At 42.3% G+C, this 13,363-nt stretch overlaps 1 protein-coding gene across 1 annotated transcript in view; it reads right to left on the bottom strand.

Annotated features, from left to right (window-relative positions):
* Positions 1–13,363, bottom strand: part of RANBP10 (RAN binding protein 10) — a 652,739-nt gene that overhangs the window by 294,705 nt on the left and 344,671 nt on the right. The window contains exons 4-6 of the mRNA XM_086945263.1: positions 11,026–11,193; positions 5,528–5,550; positions 4,872–5,056 (exon numbers count right to left, since the gene is read on the bottom strand). Of these exons, the coding sequence (XP_086801389.1) occupies positions 4,872–5,056; positions 5,528–5,550; positions 11,026–11,193 (376 nt within the window). The remainder of the gene's footprint in view (positions 1–4,871; positions 5,057–5,527; positions 5,551–11,025; positions 11,194–13,363) is intronic.

The raw sequence follows: 13,363 nt of genomic DNA, 5'->3' as shown, positions 1-13,363 counted from the left end.
TTTAGCAATATCAGTGTCCTTTTTCATTTTTTCAAGGGCTGTGGCTACCTGAGGGCAAAAGAGGTGCTTCTTGTCAAAGCAAGATTACGAATTGCCTGTTGCACTTCAGGTTTAAAGCCAGAGAAACAGAGCCAAGCATGCATACGTGAAAGAATACTGGTGGATATGCCTCTAGCTGCAGTGTTCGCAGAGTCTAGTGCACATTTTAAGGAGTTTTTTATGATTAGCTTTCCCTCATTAACAATTTCATAACCCTTTTTCTTGTATTTGTTTTTTGGAGATGTTGGAGGAGCCCCTCCATTTCATTCAAATGAACCCTGTTTTAACAAGCTAAAAGAGCTTGGCTGTTGACAATACACCATTGATTAGCAGATTGTGCTCCTATCCTTTTACCCGAGGCGTCAATTAGCTTTGACTACTTTTCTGGGTGGAAATGTGGGTCCACAGTTGTTTTGGAGTTTGCTCTTTTGTGTGCATTAGCCACCACCAGTGAGTCCCATGTTAACGTCTTAACTGCTTAAGTGCCAGTGCTGAACTTTCGAAGAAACAGGTGGGGCCGCGTTGGACGTGCGCAGCACCAGGGAGGTAGCTCGCGCGACATCCAACGGCCGGCAGAAGCACCTAACGGGTTAATTTCCCCCTAATTTACATAGGATCAGATGGTGCAGCTATCTCTTTCTTGTCCACTCGTGGTTTTATGATTTGTGCTTTTATAGGGTCCTTAAACATGACATAGCATTTCTTTAAGGAGTGGTAAATATTGTGACCCCTCTTGGTGCAGTGATCTTCTATAGGGTCTTTATCTAGAGGCACAAAGCTGCAGCTCTGGCCATTAGATCTTGATATGTAGAGACATCATCCGGTGGCGATGGACCTGTGGGATAAAGGTTTTCACTTGTGGCTCTTTGTCATGGCCATCCCAAGCATCCCCAGAATGTGTGTCCTCTTGTGTGTTAAAATCCTCATTTATGATGGGTGAATGAGGGGACATATTGCCTGCTTCAGAAACTTGTGGTGAATCAAGTGGTGGAGTGGCTGCTGGGGGTGGTGCTGGTAGGTTCGGGGAGGCAGGTATAGGACTAAATAGCAATGTCCTTTTTCTTATTCTTGAGAGGTTGTAAAGGAATGTCTATATCCTCTTCGAAAAATGGCCATTGGGATTTAATTTCCTTAACATGACAAAGTATTACAATCTAATTTAATTGCAGTTGAGCATCATGTACTTACATGTGATATGAAACACCCATCGCAACTTAACAAAATTATCTGGAGCAACAGTGAAATCTTGAATAGATTAACTCCTGATGAAATGTTGCTGCATCACTACAGACATAGGGAGTAACCTGCGAAACAGAACCAAGACCTTCTTTGCACCTTACTCCTCTATACACCAGCCATCCAGACAATTATGAAATGGGCAAGTAAATAAGGCTAGGAAGGTTTTTGACTACAAACAACAATGTACAGCACCAGCAATCAAAGCCAGATTTAAACACTCACAATTCAGAACATGACGATTAATTAATTCAGTTATTGGAAAGAAAGACCAGAGTCTAGACTTCTGAGGCGTAGGTCTACAACAGCCAAAAGAACGGTCTTCTCAAACAACATCTAAAGTCCATTGAATGTAAATGCTTATCAGCTGACTGGCAAGACACAAAGCATCTAAACAAACTACTGCTGCTAGGGCAATTATCTATTTATAGACCGAAATGAATACTTTTGTTGGACTGGTGGTCAACATCAACAAGCAATGTGAATTCCAATATGTAGTGAGGATCTTCATTAAGGAGGTCTACACATCCTAATCTAGTTTGTGAGAAGGTGAAGTTTGCAGGATTATTTGAGCAGCTAAAGGGGCAGGTCAAGGGGGACCAAGATGAATCAGATACCAGAACATCCTTTTAAAGTGTGCCAAACAACTAATCCTCGTTGACAATCACAAATCTCTAGATACTAAAAACTAAGGCCCTAAGGGTGCTCAAGGTGATATCGGAAGAGGACAAGGTAGTCTTGAAACATGGAGAACCATTGGTGGTGATTACAAACTCCTTTAATATTTGTGTCAGCAGGCCTAGTTTCAAGTTCCACTGTAGATAATTTGCTATGAACACTTTCCTAGCAGTTAGCTAGAAACAGGGTAAAGAGATGCTCAATAAGCTGAAATGGACCTATAGACTATACAATATAATAATTATCCAGTCTATGGCCAAATCCACCCCAAAGCTTAACCAATCAGATGCATTCAAGAACCACGACCTGGACTAGCAACTCATGCTGGAATCCCAAAGTGTGTCATTTCGATGAGTGCAATCCACCCCATCCGAGGAACCACTATAGAGCGTTTTGATGATAAGTCCACTTCCAAAAGAAACTAGAACTTGTTTGGTTTGAGCTTTGGGAGCATAGAGGGAGAGAGGTCTTGGTTCAAGCAAATGTTTTATAGAACGTCTTAACAGTAGGCTGGGGGGGAGGAGCTACAACACCAACCAAGATGGCCGCATAGTCTCCCGGCTCCGCTGACCTCCGTCCTACGCTCTACTATCCTGTCACCTATCCTGATTTCCTGCCCCGGATCCGTGTGTGTGACCCGATTTGCACTTCGATGATGTGATTCCGGAGTTTCTCTGACATCGTGGAGCGGAGTAACGTCGAGGACCGATTTGAGGCCTAACCCAGCCGAGAAGCCGGGGTCTCGAGTGCTGGCCTAGCCGGGTACGAGTTGAACAACAACGGACTGTTGAATGCGGTTGGGTCCGGTCTCTGGAACATTTGGAATTTTGGGATTGTCCTGCTAACATCTGCTGCCTGGTGTTCTATAGGAGGTGAGGTGACAAGTGACGCACGGTGCTGTGTTGCGGGAGTCCCGGTCCAGGGGTCCGGCATTCATATCGCCGGTGCCCCTTGGGTTGGAATCTCCCCGCACGCTACTGCACGCTAACCATCTGTCCCTCATGGCTCATTCCTGCTCCGCCTAATCTTTCCCCGGAGAAGGCGCCTCTCCGTGGGGAACACCATGCCTGAGGAAGAATGGAGGCTGACTGAGCAGGCTCAAAGTGGCCCGTCATTGCGGACGGTGCTGGAGGCCCTTGTGGCACTACAAGAGACTGTTGAAGCCCAGACCTGCAGCCTGTTGTTGGCGGCGGATGGAATCATAGGACTGAGACCGGATCCTGGCTTGACGCCCGAGACCCGGCGGCCAGCTCGCCTTTCGATTGACGCCCCGGTGGCGTACTTAGACCCGGCGCTGGAAGCTGTATTTGCCCCTATCGCAGTGGAGCTACCCGAAAGTACTGTGTTTGGTGACTCATTTAATCCGTTGGAATCCCCGGTTTTGCAACTGTCGGAACATTTACATGCTGTCCCCACTTCGGATTCTTTTAATCGGTACTGTGAACTGTTTTGGACTGTGTCGGCCCCCCCTCCCCAGTCGGTCTATCAAGATGGCGGATGGGATAAAGCCTGGCTTCGGAGACGGGGAGGGGCATCGTTGGTACCAGCCGACTACTTTGGGACTTGCCGTTCTTTTTTCATCTGTGGACCCTTGTTCTGCCAACTTCTGTGTACCTTTTGACATTTTGAGGACGGGACTTTCTTCCCCTGACGGACTCAGCGAATTTAATCGACGTGGCCAGGGCTGAGATTGTTGTCTGGGTTGTTCATTGTGCTACTATGGTTAACGGGATTGTTTTATTGAATTAACGGAGTCCGGGGCGGGGTTGGTTAGGACGGGGGCGAGAGACCGGGAGTGCGTTGAATATAGCCCTCCTCCATTTCCCCTCTTCGGGTGGGGTTTACTTGCTTTATCCTTTTTTTCCCTGTTCCTTCTATATTTCGGGTTTCGGTTCTTGGGCGACAGGCACGCTGCTAGGGGGGTAGGCCGTAGTCATCTGCAGGGGTGCAGGGTGGGGGGCTGGGAGTTTTGTTTTTCTTTGTTTCTATGGCCTTTTTTCTCTTTTTCTCTTTCTTTGGCCTTTTCTTTTCTCTTTTTCCGGGTCAGTGTAGTGGGTTCATTGTTTGGTCCATCTCCGCTTTCACATCTGTGCCTCAACTCTCGCGATGTTTTGGGGCCACGGGGCGGGCATAAATGTTGGCGCGAACCGTAATAGTACGCTTGTTTATCCGGGTGTCGTCTGCTTTAACGCCACTGATTTACATGAAAACGACTTAACTGTGGACACATTGCTATTTCGCTTGCCCCCCCTTCATAGCTTGAGATAATGTATGGCACCTGATCCTTCTATTTTATATTATAAAATGAAACCTTATGTATCCTGTTCCCAATTTGATATGTCTTCCAACCAGTGCGCATTGTGGATGTAGCGACTATGCTCCCCGGGAGGCTGGGTCTGAAGTTTTGATCGTAGTATTGTGTTGCAATTGTTTAGCGGCCAGCCCTGGGGGTTGTAGGCCCGTGTCTGTATCTGGTTGAAAATGTCAAATAAAGGTTTTTAAAAAAAAAAAAACAGTAGGCTGGGCCTACATTATGGGAATAAGAAACAAGGTTACGAAGCACATGCTTCTGTGTATGTTGGCCTAAGTAGTAGAATGCTTGGAAGAGCATATGAGGATGAGATTCTTTGGCAGAACTTACAACTTAAAGATTCCAGTCCTGGAGTATTAGATTCTACAGATAACAGTACTTTTGTAGGGCTGTGCAGAGTCACAACACTGGAACAGCTTGGTCGTGCAGACCAGGATGAAGGGCAAATTCATCTAATTATGTATTACGGGTCCATCAGTGAAACGAAAGGGGTGTTCAACTTGAACACATTTTAGCAAGGTTACAGCATCTGGCATTAGCAAACTGATATCAAATAAGCATGAAAGAAACACTTGTAAAGGAGGAGAAGCTTGGTATGTCTACTTACTTCTGCAGCATAGAATGCCATTCGCCGAGCCGGTCACCAACAGGAAACTGTTTTATCGTGCTTTGAATCTTCACCTTCCACTCTCTCATGTAGTCGTCAATATCAAACACAAATGGCTGTTGTCCAAAGTTGGCGTCTACAATCTCACCTGGAGTCTGAAGGCCAACTGTTGGGTACAGATTTGACTGCAAGAAAATTATGAGTTCAGCTTCTTCAACAAGCCTAGGATTCCAACAATGAAACTCAATCAAGATTTGAGAAGAAAGAGGATGAAGCATTGCTAACAGAGTGCACTAGTACAGACAGTCATAGGTGGACAGAAGAGCTCTGCCTTCAAGAAAATTAGAAGGAGAAGCTTATCAAGTCGTCGGATAAGACAAAGGTGTAATTAGTCCAGTGTGGAACAGGATAGAGCAATGTCTTAGGGCTGATAGATTTAAAGCTCAGAAGCATGAGAACCATACATACCATTAACGTTAGGATTTAACCACTACTCAAAAATAACCCAACCTTCTTCCAACTTTCAAATGTTATTTGGAGCTGGCAGTCACTCCTCCTAGTCTGCGGCACAGTAATCTTTTTAGTCTAAAAATATTCTCTACACACAAATGTAAACTAGTTTTGTACTTTCAACAATGCCAATTGATTATACTTACAGGAAGGTCTGTGAACGCTATACCTGTGGGGAGAAACATGAAAACAATAAGCAATTTTTGAAAACTATGTAGTCAAAGAAAAATACATTATTTGTGTTTTATAGAACTTTAATGTGCAATAAATACAGCAACCTGCTATCTCATTTTCTGCCCAGATAAGAAAAGAAGAGTTGGCCCCTACAGAAGAAAAGGATGTGTCAAGGTAGGCCAGGTATTTTGACTCCGCTGGGTAGGATATGGGAATTCTGCTGCAGGGCACCATACTCCCAAAGGATTCACTGCCTTGCAAAGAGGGAGGGGTGGAATAATTACTCAAGCTCAAACAAGGTATGGTCAGACAATTGAGATCCATGATTATCTGTGTCCAAATAGGAGGTGTAAGTTACTGGGACTGAACACTTGTAAGTGACGTGACTAACCCACTGATGTAATTAAATGTTTTTACGTGGACTTCAACCACTAGCATGCACTGGAGCTTCCTGGAGGCCCACCTGTGGGTGGTATCAGTATTTAATGAGGTAATGTTTGTTCCATGGCTTTGATTGACCTGTCACGCTGGTCTGTGATCAAGGGCTGGAGAGCCCGAAACGCAAAAGCGTCAAAGAATTTGCCATGGTTGCTGTAATAAGAAATAAAGCTCACAAGAACCTGTTTGGGAGTGTAAAAAAATCAACAAAAAAAAACTGGTGTGGGAGCACACTGCTTCACCTCCCAGCAGTCGCCCCTAGGCATCATGGTAGATGCAGTTCAGTTCGCCAAGCGAGTACACTTGGCAAGTCTCTTGAGTGTTTCACCAGGTGGGTGCAGATTAGTGCTGGCCATCTCTGTTTTTTACGTGTTTCTGGATTATTATCCGTCATCAGCAGAGATTAGGCAAAATTATTTGGGGTTGCTGAGCAGGCTCGTCAGCTCAAAGCGGCTCGAGGGAGCCTTTAAACAAAAAACTGGTGTGGGAGCTCACTACTTCACCTCCCAGCAGAGTCGCCCCTAGGCATCATGGTAGATGCAGTTCAGTTCGCCAAGCAAGTACACTTGGAAAGTCTCTTGAGTGTTTCACCAGGTGGGTGCAGATTAGTGCTGGCCATCTCTTTGAGCTGGCGAGCTCGTGGAGAGGCACCTGCGCGAGGTAAGAGAAGAGCTAAGCGATGTCTACTGGAAATACAGAATACTTGTAAGTTTGAGGAAAATATCACTTTGGTTTTAGCAAAACAGACAAATGGAAATGTTTTAAGTGGTTACTAACTGGTTTTAGTTGTATAAAAGTGCAAATACAGTGTGCCGATAAATTTTGTAACCATGCAAAAGGAGTTGTTGGGTGAAAAGATAGAGATTGTGCAAATGCCAAAAAGAGTAAGAAGACCAAATCAAAAATACAAGTCACCTGAATGGTCATACATCGCGTTGCCTCCAATAAGGGAAGTAAATCGCAGTCAAGAAAATTTTAATTATCAAAGTGGAGAAAAAGAAAGTGAGTGAACTGAAACTTAAAAGAGAGAAAAAAGAGTACCTAAACTGGGAAACCAAAGAGAGAGAAAGGTGAAGGACCAAGATTGTTGATTTTATTGATGATAAGGACACTTTTAAGTGCAAAAAGATTTGAAAGAGACAATATAAAGACAGAAAAGATTGTGGAAAATGCAGTGTAAAAAAAAGAAATAAAATGGCTACTAATGATGTAACAAGATCGAAATGCACTAGTCTTAGAAAATGGTGTAGAATAGGGTTAATATGTACAGGGTTATTTATGTTGGTATGGTTGATATTACTACTGTGATTCCTGTTAGGCCTAATTTTGAAAAAGCAAAGGCGTATGAGAGAAAAGGCCTATGAGTCAAAGGGTTAAATAATACATATGTATAAACCTGAAGTACATCAAGATAATTCAATAAGTGACTATTCCAAGAAAATATTTTCAAAGTTATTATCTGAATATGTGAGAACTATGGACGCCAGTGTTATGTCTGTGTGAAATTACTAGCATCTGTATCAGAGGGTGCAACATATCACCACCTTCCATTAACATATGGGGTTACATGTAGTGTGTTAGCTAGTTTGTTTTATAAAACAGGTAAATTAGAGTATTATTATTCAAATTCTGATGATGTTTTTGCGAAATTGAAAGTTGTGGCTGAATTGAATCAAATCAAAGCTGCAAAAGTTTTTGGAGAATATTTTTTGGAAACACAAGAACTGACCCATGACTATGCGTTCAAACATAATTTGACTTGTAAAATGAGAAATGAGGAGAAAGGCTTTTTGGACATGGTAGAGGAAAGGAGAAACCAATATAAGATAAGAAAAAGCAAAGAAATCTAAATATACAAGGTGGACATTTGAGGATGATAATATAGAGGGACATAATGTGAATGTGGCTATAAATATAGATACACCACTATTAGAGAAACTATGTATACGAAGAGACAACACTGTGAATGATAATTATTTTGTGGGAGCGAGTCAATGTGAAGATACACATATTATAAAATGGGGTTGGGGATTTAAAGGAGGAGGTGATCTAGTTTTCCCTGGCATATACTTTTTATGTGGGAACAAAGCTTATTACAGATTGCCTGTTCATTGGTATGAGTCCTGCTATGTAGGCCTGGTCTTTCCTAAAATGTTCCATGTAGATATGGGAACTAATGGAATTCATAAAATAGGTAAACCTTTAAGTCGTAGAAGAAGGGAGAGTGTGATAGAAATAATAGGTGATATTTTTGGAGCATTGATGCCAGCAGTGGGTATATCTTTTAATGCAAACAGAATTCGGAAGTTGTCAACAATAGTAGATCGTTTATCAACAGATACTGCAAGGGGATTTTTAATGGTAAACGCAGAAGTGGTGGTTATGAGAGCTATGGTGATGCAAAACTGACTTGCTCTTAATATAATTTTGGCATAAGAGGGAGGAGTATGTGGAATTCTGTAGGTACAGCACTGCTGTACCTATATTCCTGATAAAAGTCAAAACACTGAAAGATATATTACAAACCTTACAGAATTGCATAAAGAAAGTATACCACTTGAAGTGGATGATGTTCTTGAGAAACTTGGTAGAAGTTTTTCACCTGTTAAGAAATGGTTTTATGAAATAGGTAGATCAATAATAGGGAAATTATTAATTCCAGTAACCCTAATAATAGTGATATTTGTAGCCCTAAGATTAGGTTGTATACTTAAAAAAGGAAGAAACCATAAAAAGTCTATAAAAAGGAATTTGAAGAAAGACAAGAAAGAGAACGTGAAAAGGGGGACATTGAAATGGAAGAGTTTAAAAAGAAACTTTATCAAGACAGAAAGAAAATAGAAGATACTAGAGTATAACCAATACTAATTAAAAATAATCTGAACTAGGTTTTGAAAATGTTATGAACATTTTGGGTGTTATATGAACATTTTGGGTGTTATTTGGGGATCAATCACCAAAGGGGGGAGTTGATGGAGCGAGGGTGAAAACAAAATGTTTTGTATACCCCTCGTGACGTTGCCTTCCCATAACTGTAATATGTATTAATCGTGTGGTTTTAAATTCAACTAACGTAGAATACAAAGCACACACACAAATACACGTCGGAAACTAATATGCTTGTGTAGCAACCCGTGATCCATTAATTATGTAAAATCGTCTTACTAATATAGTGCAGAAATGCTATAATCTAATGAAAGGCTATGCATGAATGCTTCCTAAATGTATAATCGTGGCAGAAATGATGAAGAATGGTAAGAAAACAATGCATAATTGTGGTTTTACAGCTAGGTAACCAATAACAAGGTGAATATATAATGGAGGGAGGTAAACAGAAGGGTTTTACTTCAAAATCTAAAGTTTAATTTTTTTGGTTTCTATAATAGTTCCCGTTATGGCCCATGCGGCCTAGTAAAACATGGAGAGTTTGCGAGACTCCAAATGAGTGTCTTTCCACGCATGCGCAACTGTGCTAGAGAGATGTGCAAGCAGCCTGTGCCTGAGCGGCTGGTGTAAAGGTCAGTGTGGTCTGAAGAGTAGAATGGTGCTAAGTTAAAGAGGTCTGTGTCATGAGCCTGGGAAATTAAACGAAAGAGACACGTTAAAGGACAAGGGTGAAGGAGTGTAATAATGAACAATCGGAACCTTATTGTGTATGGAGCGGAAATATGGACAATGAGGAGATGAGGTTATCATCATCCACCCCTTGAATGGACCAATGAGAATTGAATGTGGACCCTAAATGTTTCACATTTTAGATAGATAGCTAGGGGAAAAGGGTATAAAAGAGGTAGTTTGGAGGAGAGAAAAAAGCATGCTTTCGAATTATTTTTCGCACCACGACATGCTGTCGGACTGATTGATTTTTCCTTGGTGGAAAGACTTTGAAATTTTCTTGACTTTAACTTTTGATGGGGAGAGAGTCCTGATGGGAGGTCAACATCGAGAAAGAATAGAGAGGCTGTTTTGGGGAACTCTTCTGCTTTAACCCCGATTCTCATTGCTGAGAAGATTGGTAACATGTCTGACTTATTTTTCTGATCAATTCTGCTAATAAATGTAAACTGTTTGAATTTAAACTTCTTTTTCTTAAGGTGAATTTATAAAATGTTTAATGGTATTAGAACTTAAAAGGTTAAATAAATGAGGTCATGCTAGGAGATTAAATCTTTAAATAAAAATTAAATAAATGGAGAATTAAGCTGGTCTTGTTGTCCATTAGCTAACTTTTACTAGCTGTTCCGTTGACCAAAAGCAGTGGGGTGTCTTAATGTTTTTTTTAAACCATGGTAAAATCTAATAAACTGCAGATTTATATAATGTATAGAATTTAGATTAAATAGATGAAGTAGGATACTCTGCTATTCCTGCGACTCATCCTCTGGTTTTTCACTGATCTAGGGAGCAGGGTGATTTGTGTGAATGAGTGACTCACGGTGTTATGGGCCCCACCGACGAGTAAAGTGTGATAGCTCCTAGGATATATAGTGATGGTTTGGAGGTTTGGTTTAGAGCAGCGCTGGATCAGCTCCTTAGTCTATTGTGGATGCTCCGGGTAGATAGTCCTTATGAGGAGAGGTATATTCACATTGCCTGTCGGTGCCTCGAGTCATTTTGTGAGCGATTCAACCTTCCCCGAAATGTCACAAAAAGGGTTACTATCTCTGACCTGCAATGCATTATAAGTGACTCTATGGAAGACAAACGCTAAACAGACAACTTTTTAAAGCAGACATACAAAACACTTAGAACAAACTCGCTACAGTACTGCCTAGAAACCTTTGGATTTTAAGAGATTAGAGAAAGTAGGAGAGATCAGGAGGTTGGATTAAGAGCAGCAACATTTCAAAGGGTTAGAAGAAATGAGCAAGGATTCAAACAGAAAACAGTATGAGAAAATCAAGGGAAGGATTAGAGATAGGGCGGCTATTATAATGTTAAACCAGAAGTTAAAGTATGAGAGGTAAAACACGGACACTTTCAAATAGTTTTACAGATTTTGTCTTAAAGCAAATGAGAAATGTTTACATACCTAAGCTATGGCCATTCTTCGTATAAAAGCAGGTGTTGTTGATAAGGTTCACGCAACAGCCAATCACATCACCAGTGGTGAAAGTGGGGCCATAAGGCTGACCAGTTCCAGAGGAACAGAAGGAGTGCCCGTCATCACCATGGTAACCATATGAATGTTTATCCCAACCTGGAAAGAAAAGAGATTACCATATATAAAAATACTCCAAGGATAGGAAGCGATTGTGGGGGGGGCAGTGTGAACTAAGACTATTAATCTTGCTTATGAATCACCAAAGGAATTTTTTGGGGGGCGGTAATATTGTGCCACAGATCCATGTGGGGCTCCTTAAAAACACCTGCTGAAAACATGTAACCACAATCTACGACCAGGTGAGGTAAATACAAAAGGTTTAGCAAGTGAAAACATGGAAACCCCATAAAAATTGTTCTTCTGGAGGAGGTAACAACGAAAGAAAGGGAGATGGAATAATTTGTCCAAAATCACAGGATGTGGAGTATACACAAAGACTCGGACCTGGTTCGTAGTTCCAAAGTCAGCAGCTCTGCGCCGAACGCCACATCCTCTGCCAATTTGTCCCACTATTTCACCATTAGGCTCCATCTGCTTTCAGCAGGCAGAGGCCCTGAATGGGGTAGTAAAGGGTTTTCAGAGTTCACAGATGGGTAATAAGAGATATTTAGGATTCAGGGATAGGTAGCTGCAAAGGGGAGTAAAGGGTTTTCAGGGTTTTAGTGGGGGGTAACATTAAGGAGGTAGTAAAGCGTTTTTAATATTCACAGAAAGATAGTGGCGTTCCTCCCACTCTGCACTTTCACCCACACCCAAATTCATTTGTCACACAACTCAACTGGCAGTCAGCCCTCTCACCCTACTCCCACACTGTCACACAGCTTACTGTACACTCACATAGGGACTTCTGTCACTAACACAGCTCACCCTTCACACACGTGCACACCAGGCAAAAAAGCACAGCACTGCATTAACTCCTCTCACCATACACTCACCAGTCACACTCAAAGATCACCCTTCACTCTCGCCGCTTACCCTGCACCACACACAATCGCACCACTCACCCTGCATTTACATGGCTTGCACAGTCCTGCACGGACTCCTCACTCTGCATGCACTCCTCTCACCCCACTCACATCGGCATGTTTTTCACCGTACAATAGCACCTATCACGCTGCACTCACTCACACTAGTCACCATCAAGCAACACTTACTTAGCACATTCAAAAATGACAACTTTCAAAAATATACACATATTTCTAGAGGCACCCACAGAATACATGCTCTTTTCGTAGTTCTACATTTATTTATTTATTTAAAGAGTTTTATATAGCGCTGGCTAGACCCGGAGGTATCAGAGCGCCTTACATGAGAATCAACAATATAACAGAAAATCAACGATGTAACAGAAAAAGTTCTACAATTACACAATAAATCCCCAAAAAAATAGGCAATACAATTAGGAGAGGAGAGAAAGAAGAGAGAAAAGTAGTGGAGGGGGCAGGGGAGGTGAGAAAGGGAGGATAAGGGAAGAGACAATACGGAGAGATGAAAAGAAGTCTGTCTAAAGACCGACTGGGTAGGTGATGACCAAGGAGGGAATCCACGGCCCATCTCCCCTATAGCTAAACCAGGTAGCTCCATCGGGCATCAGACAAAAAAGTTCAGTCTCAATACATTGAGAGATGGGAGAAGGAGAGACATAAATAGAGGGAGGATGCGGGAGGAGAAGAGAGGAGGGACGAAAAGAAGTGCAACAATGTGGTTTAACAGTATAACAGAAAAAGATCAACAATTACACATTACATCAAACAGTCAGCAATACATTAGGAGAGGAGAGAAAGAAGAGCGAAAAAAAGGGGGGTAAGGGAGGTGAGAAAGTGAGGATGAGGGAAGAGACAACCGTAGAGACAAGAGGAAGTCTGTCTAAAGACCGACTGGGTAGGTGACGACCAAGGAGGGAATCCACGGTCCATCTCCCCTATAGCTAAACCAGGTAGCTCCATCGGGCATCAGATAAAGTAGTTTGGTCTCACGTGTCGACCGAAGAGGTCTGCAGAAGAACAGGATGGGAGGGATATACGGCAGAAAGACGAAGGAAAGTCTGCCCAAAGACAGGCTGGGTAGGTGACGGTCGAGGGGGAAGTCCCAAAACCCATCTCCTCTATAGCTATCAGGTAGCTCCACCGGGCTTTGGCCAAATAGCTAAGTCTCAATGGGAAACATTTAAATAACATGGAGGGCAAAATAACTGGAGCGTAGAGGGGAGGGAACAGGGAAGGTGAGAAAGGGAGGATAGGGGAAGAGACAACAAGGAGAGACGAAA

Source organism: Lissotriton vulgaris, chromosome 12, assembly GCF_964263255.1.
Source record: "Lissotriton vulgaris chromosome 12, aLisVul1.2, whole genome shotgun sequence".
In the NCBI taxonomy this organism is placed as follows: domain Eukaryota; kingdom Metazoa; phylum Chordata; class Amphibia; order Caudata; family Salamandridae; genus Lissotriton; species Lissotriton vulgaris.
The sequence above is the reverse complement of the archived record's forward strand: the minus strand, read 5'-3'. Positions and strand labels throughout refer to the sequence as shown.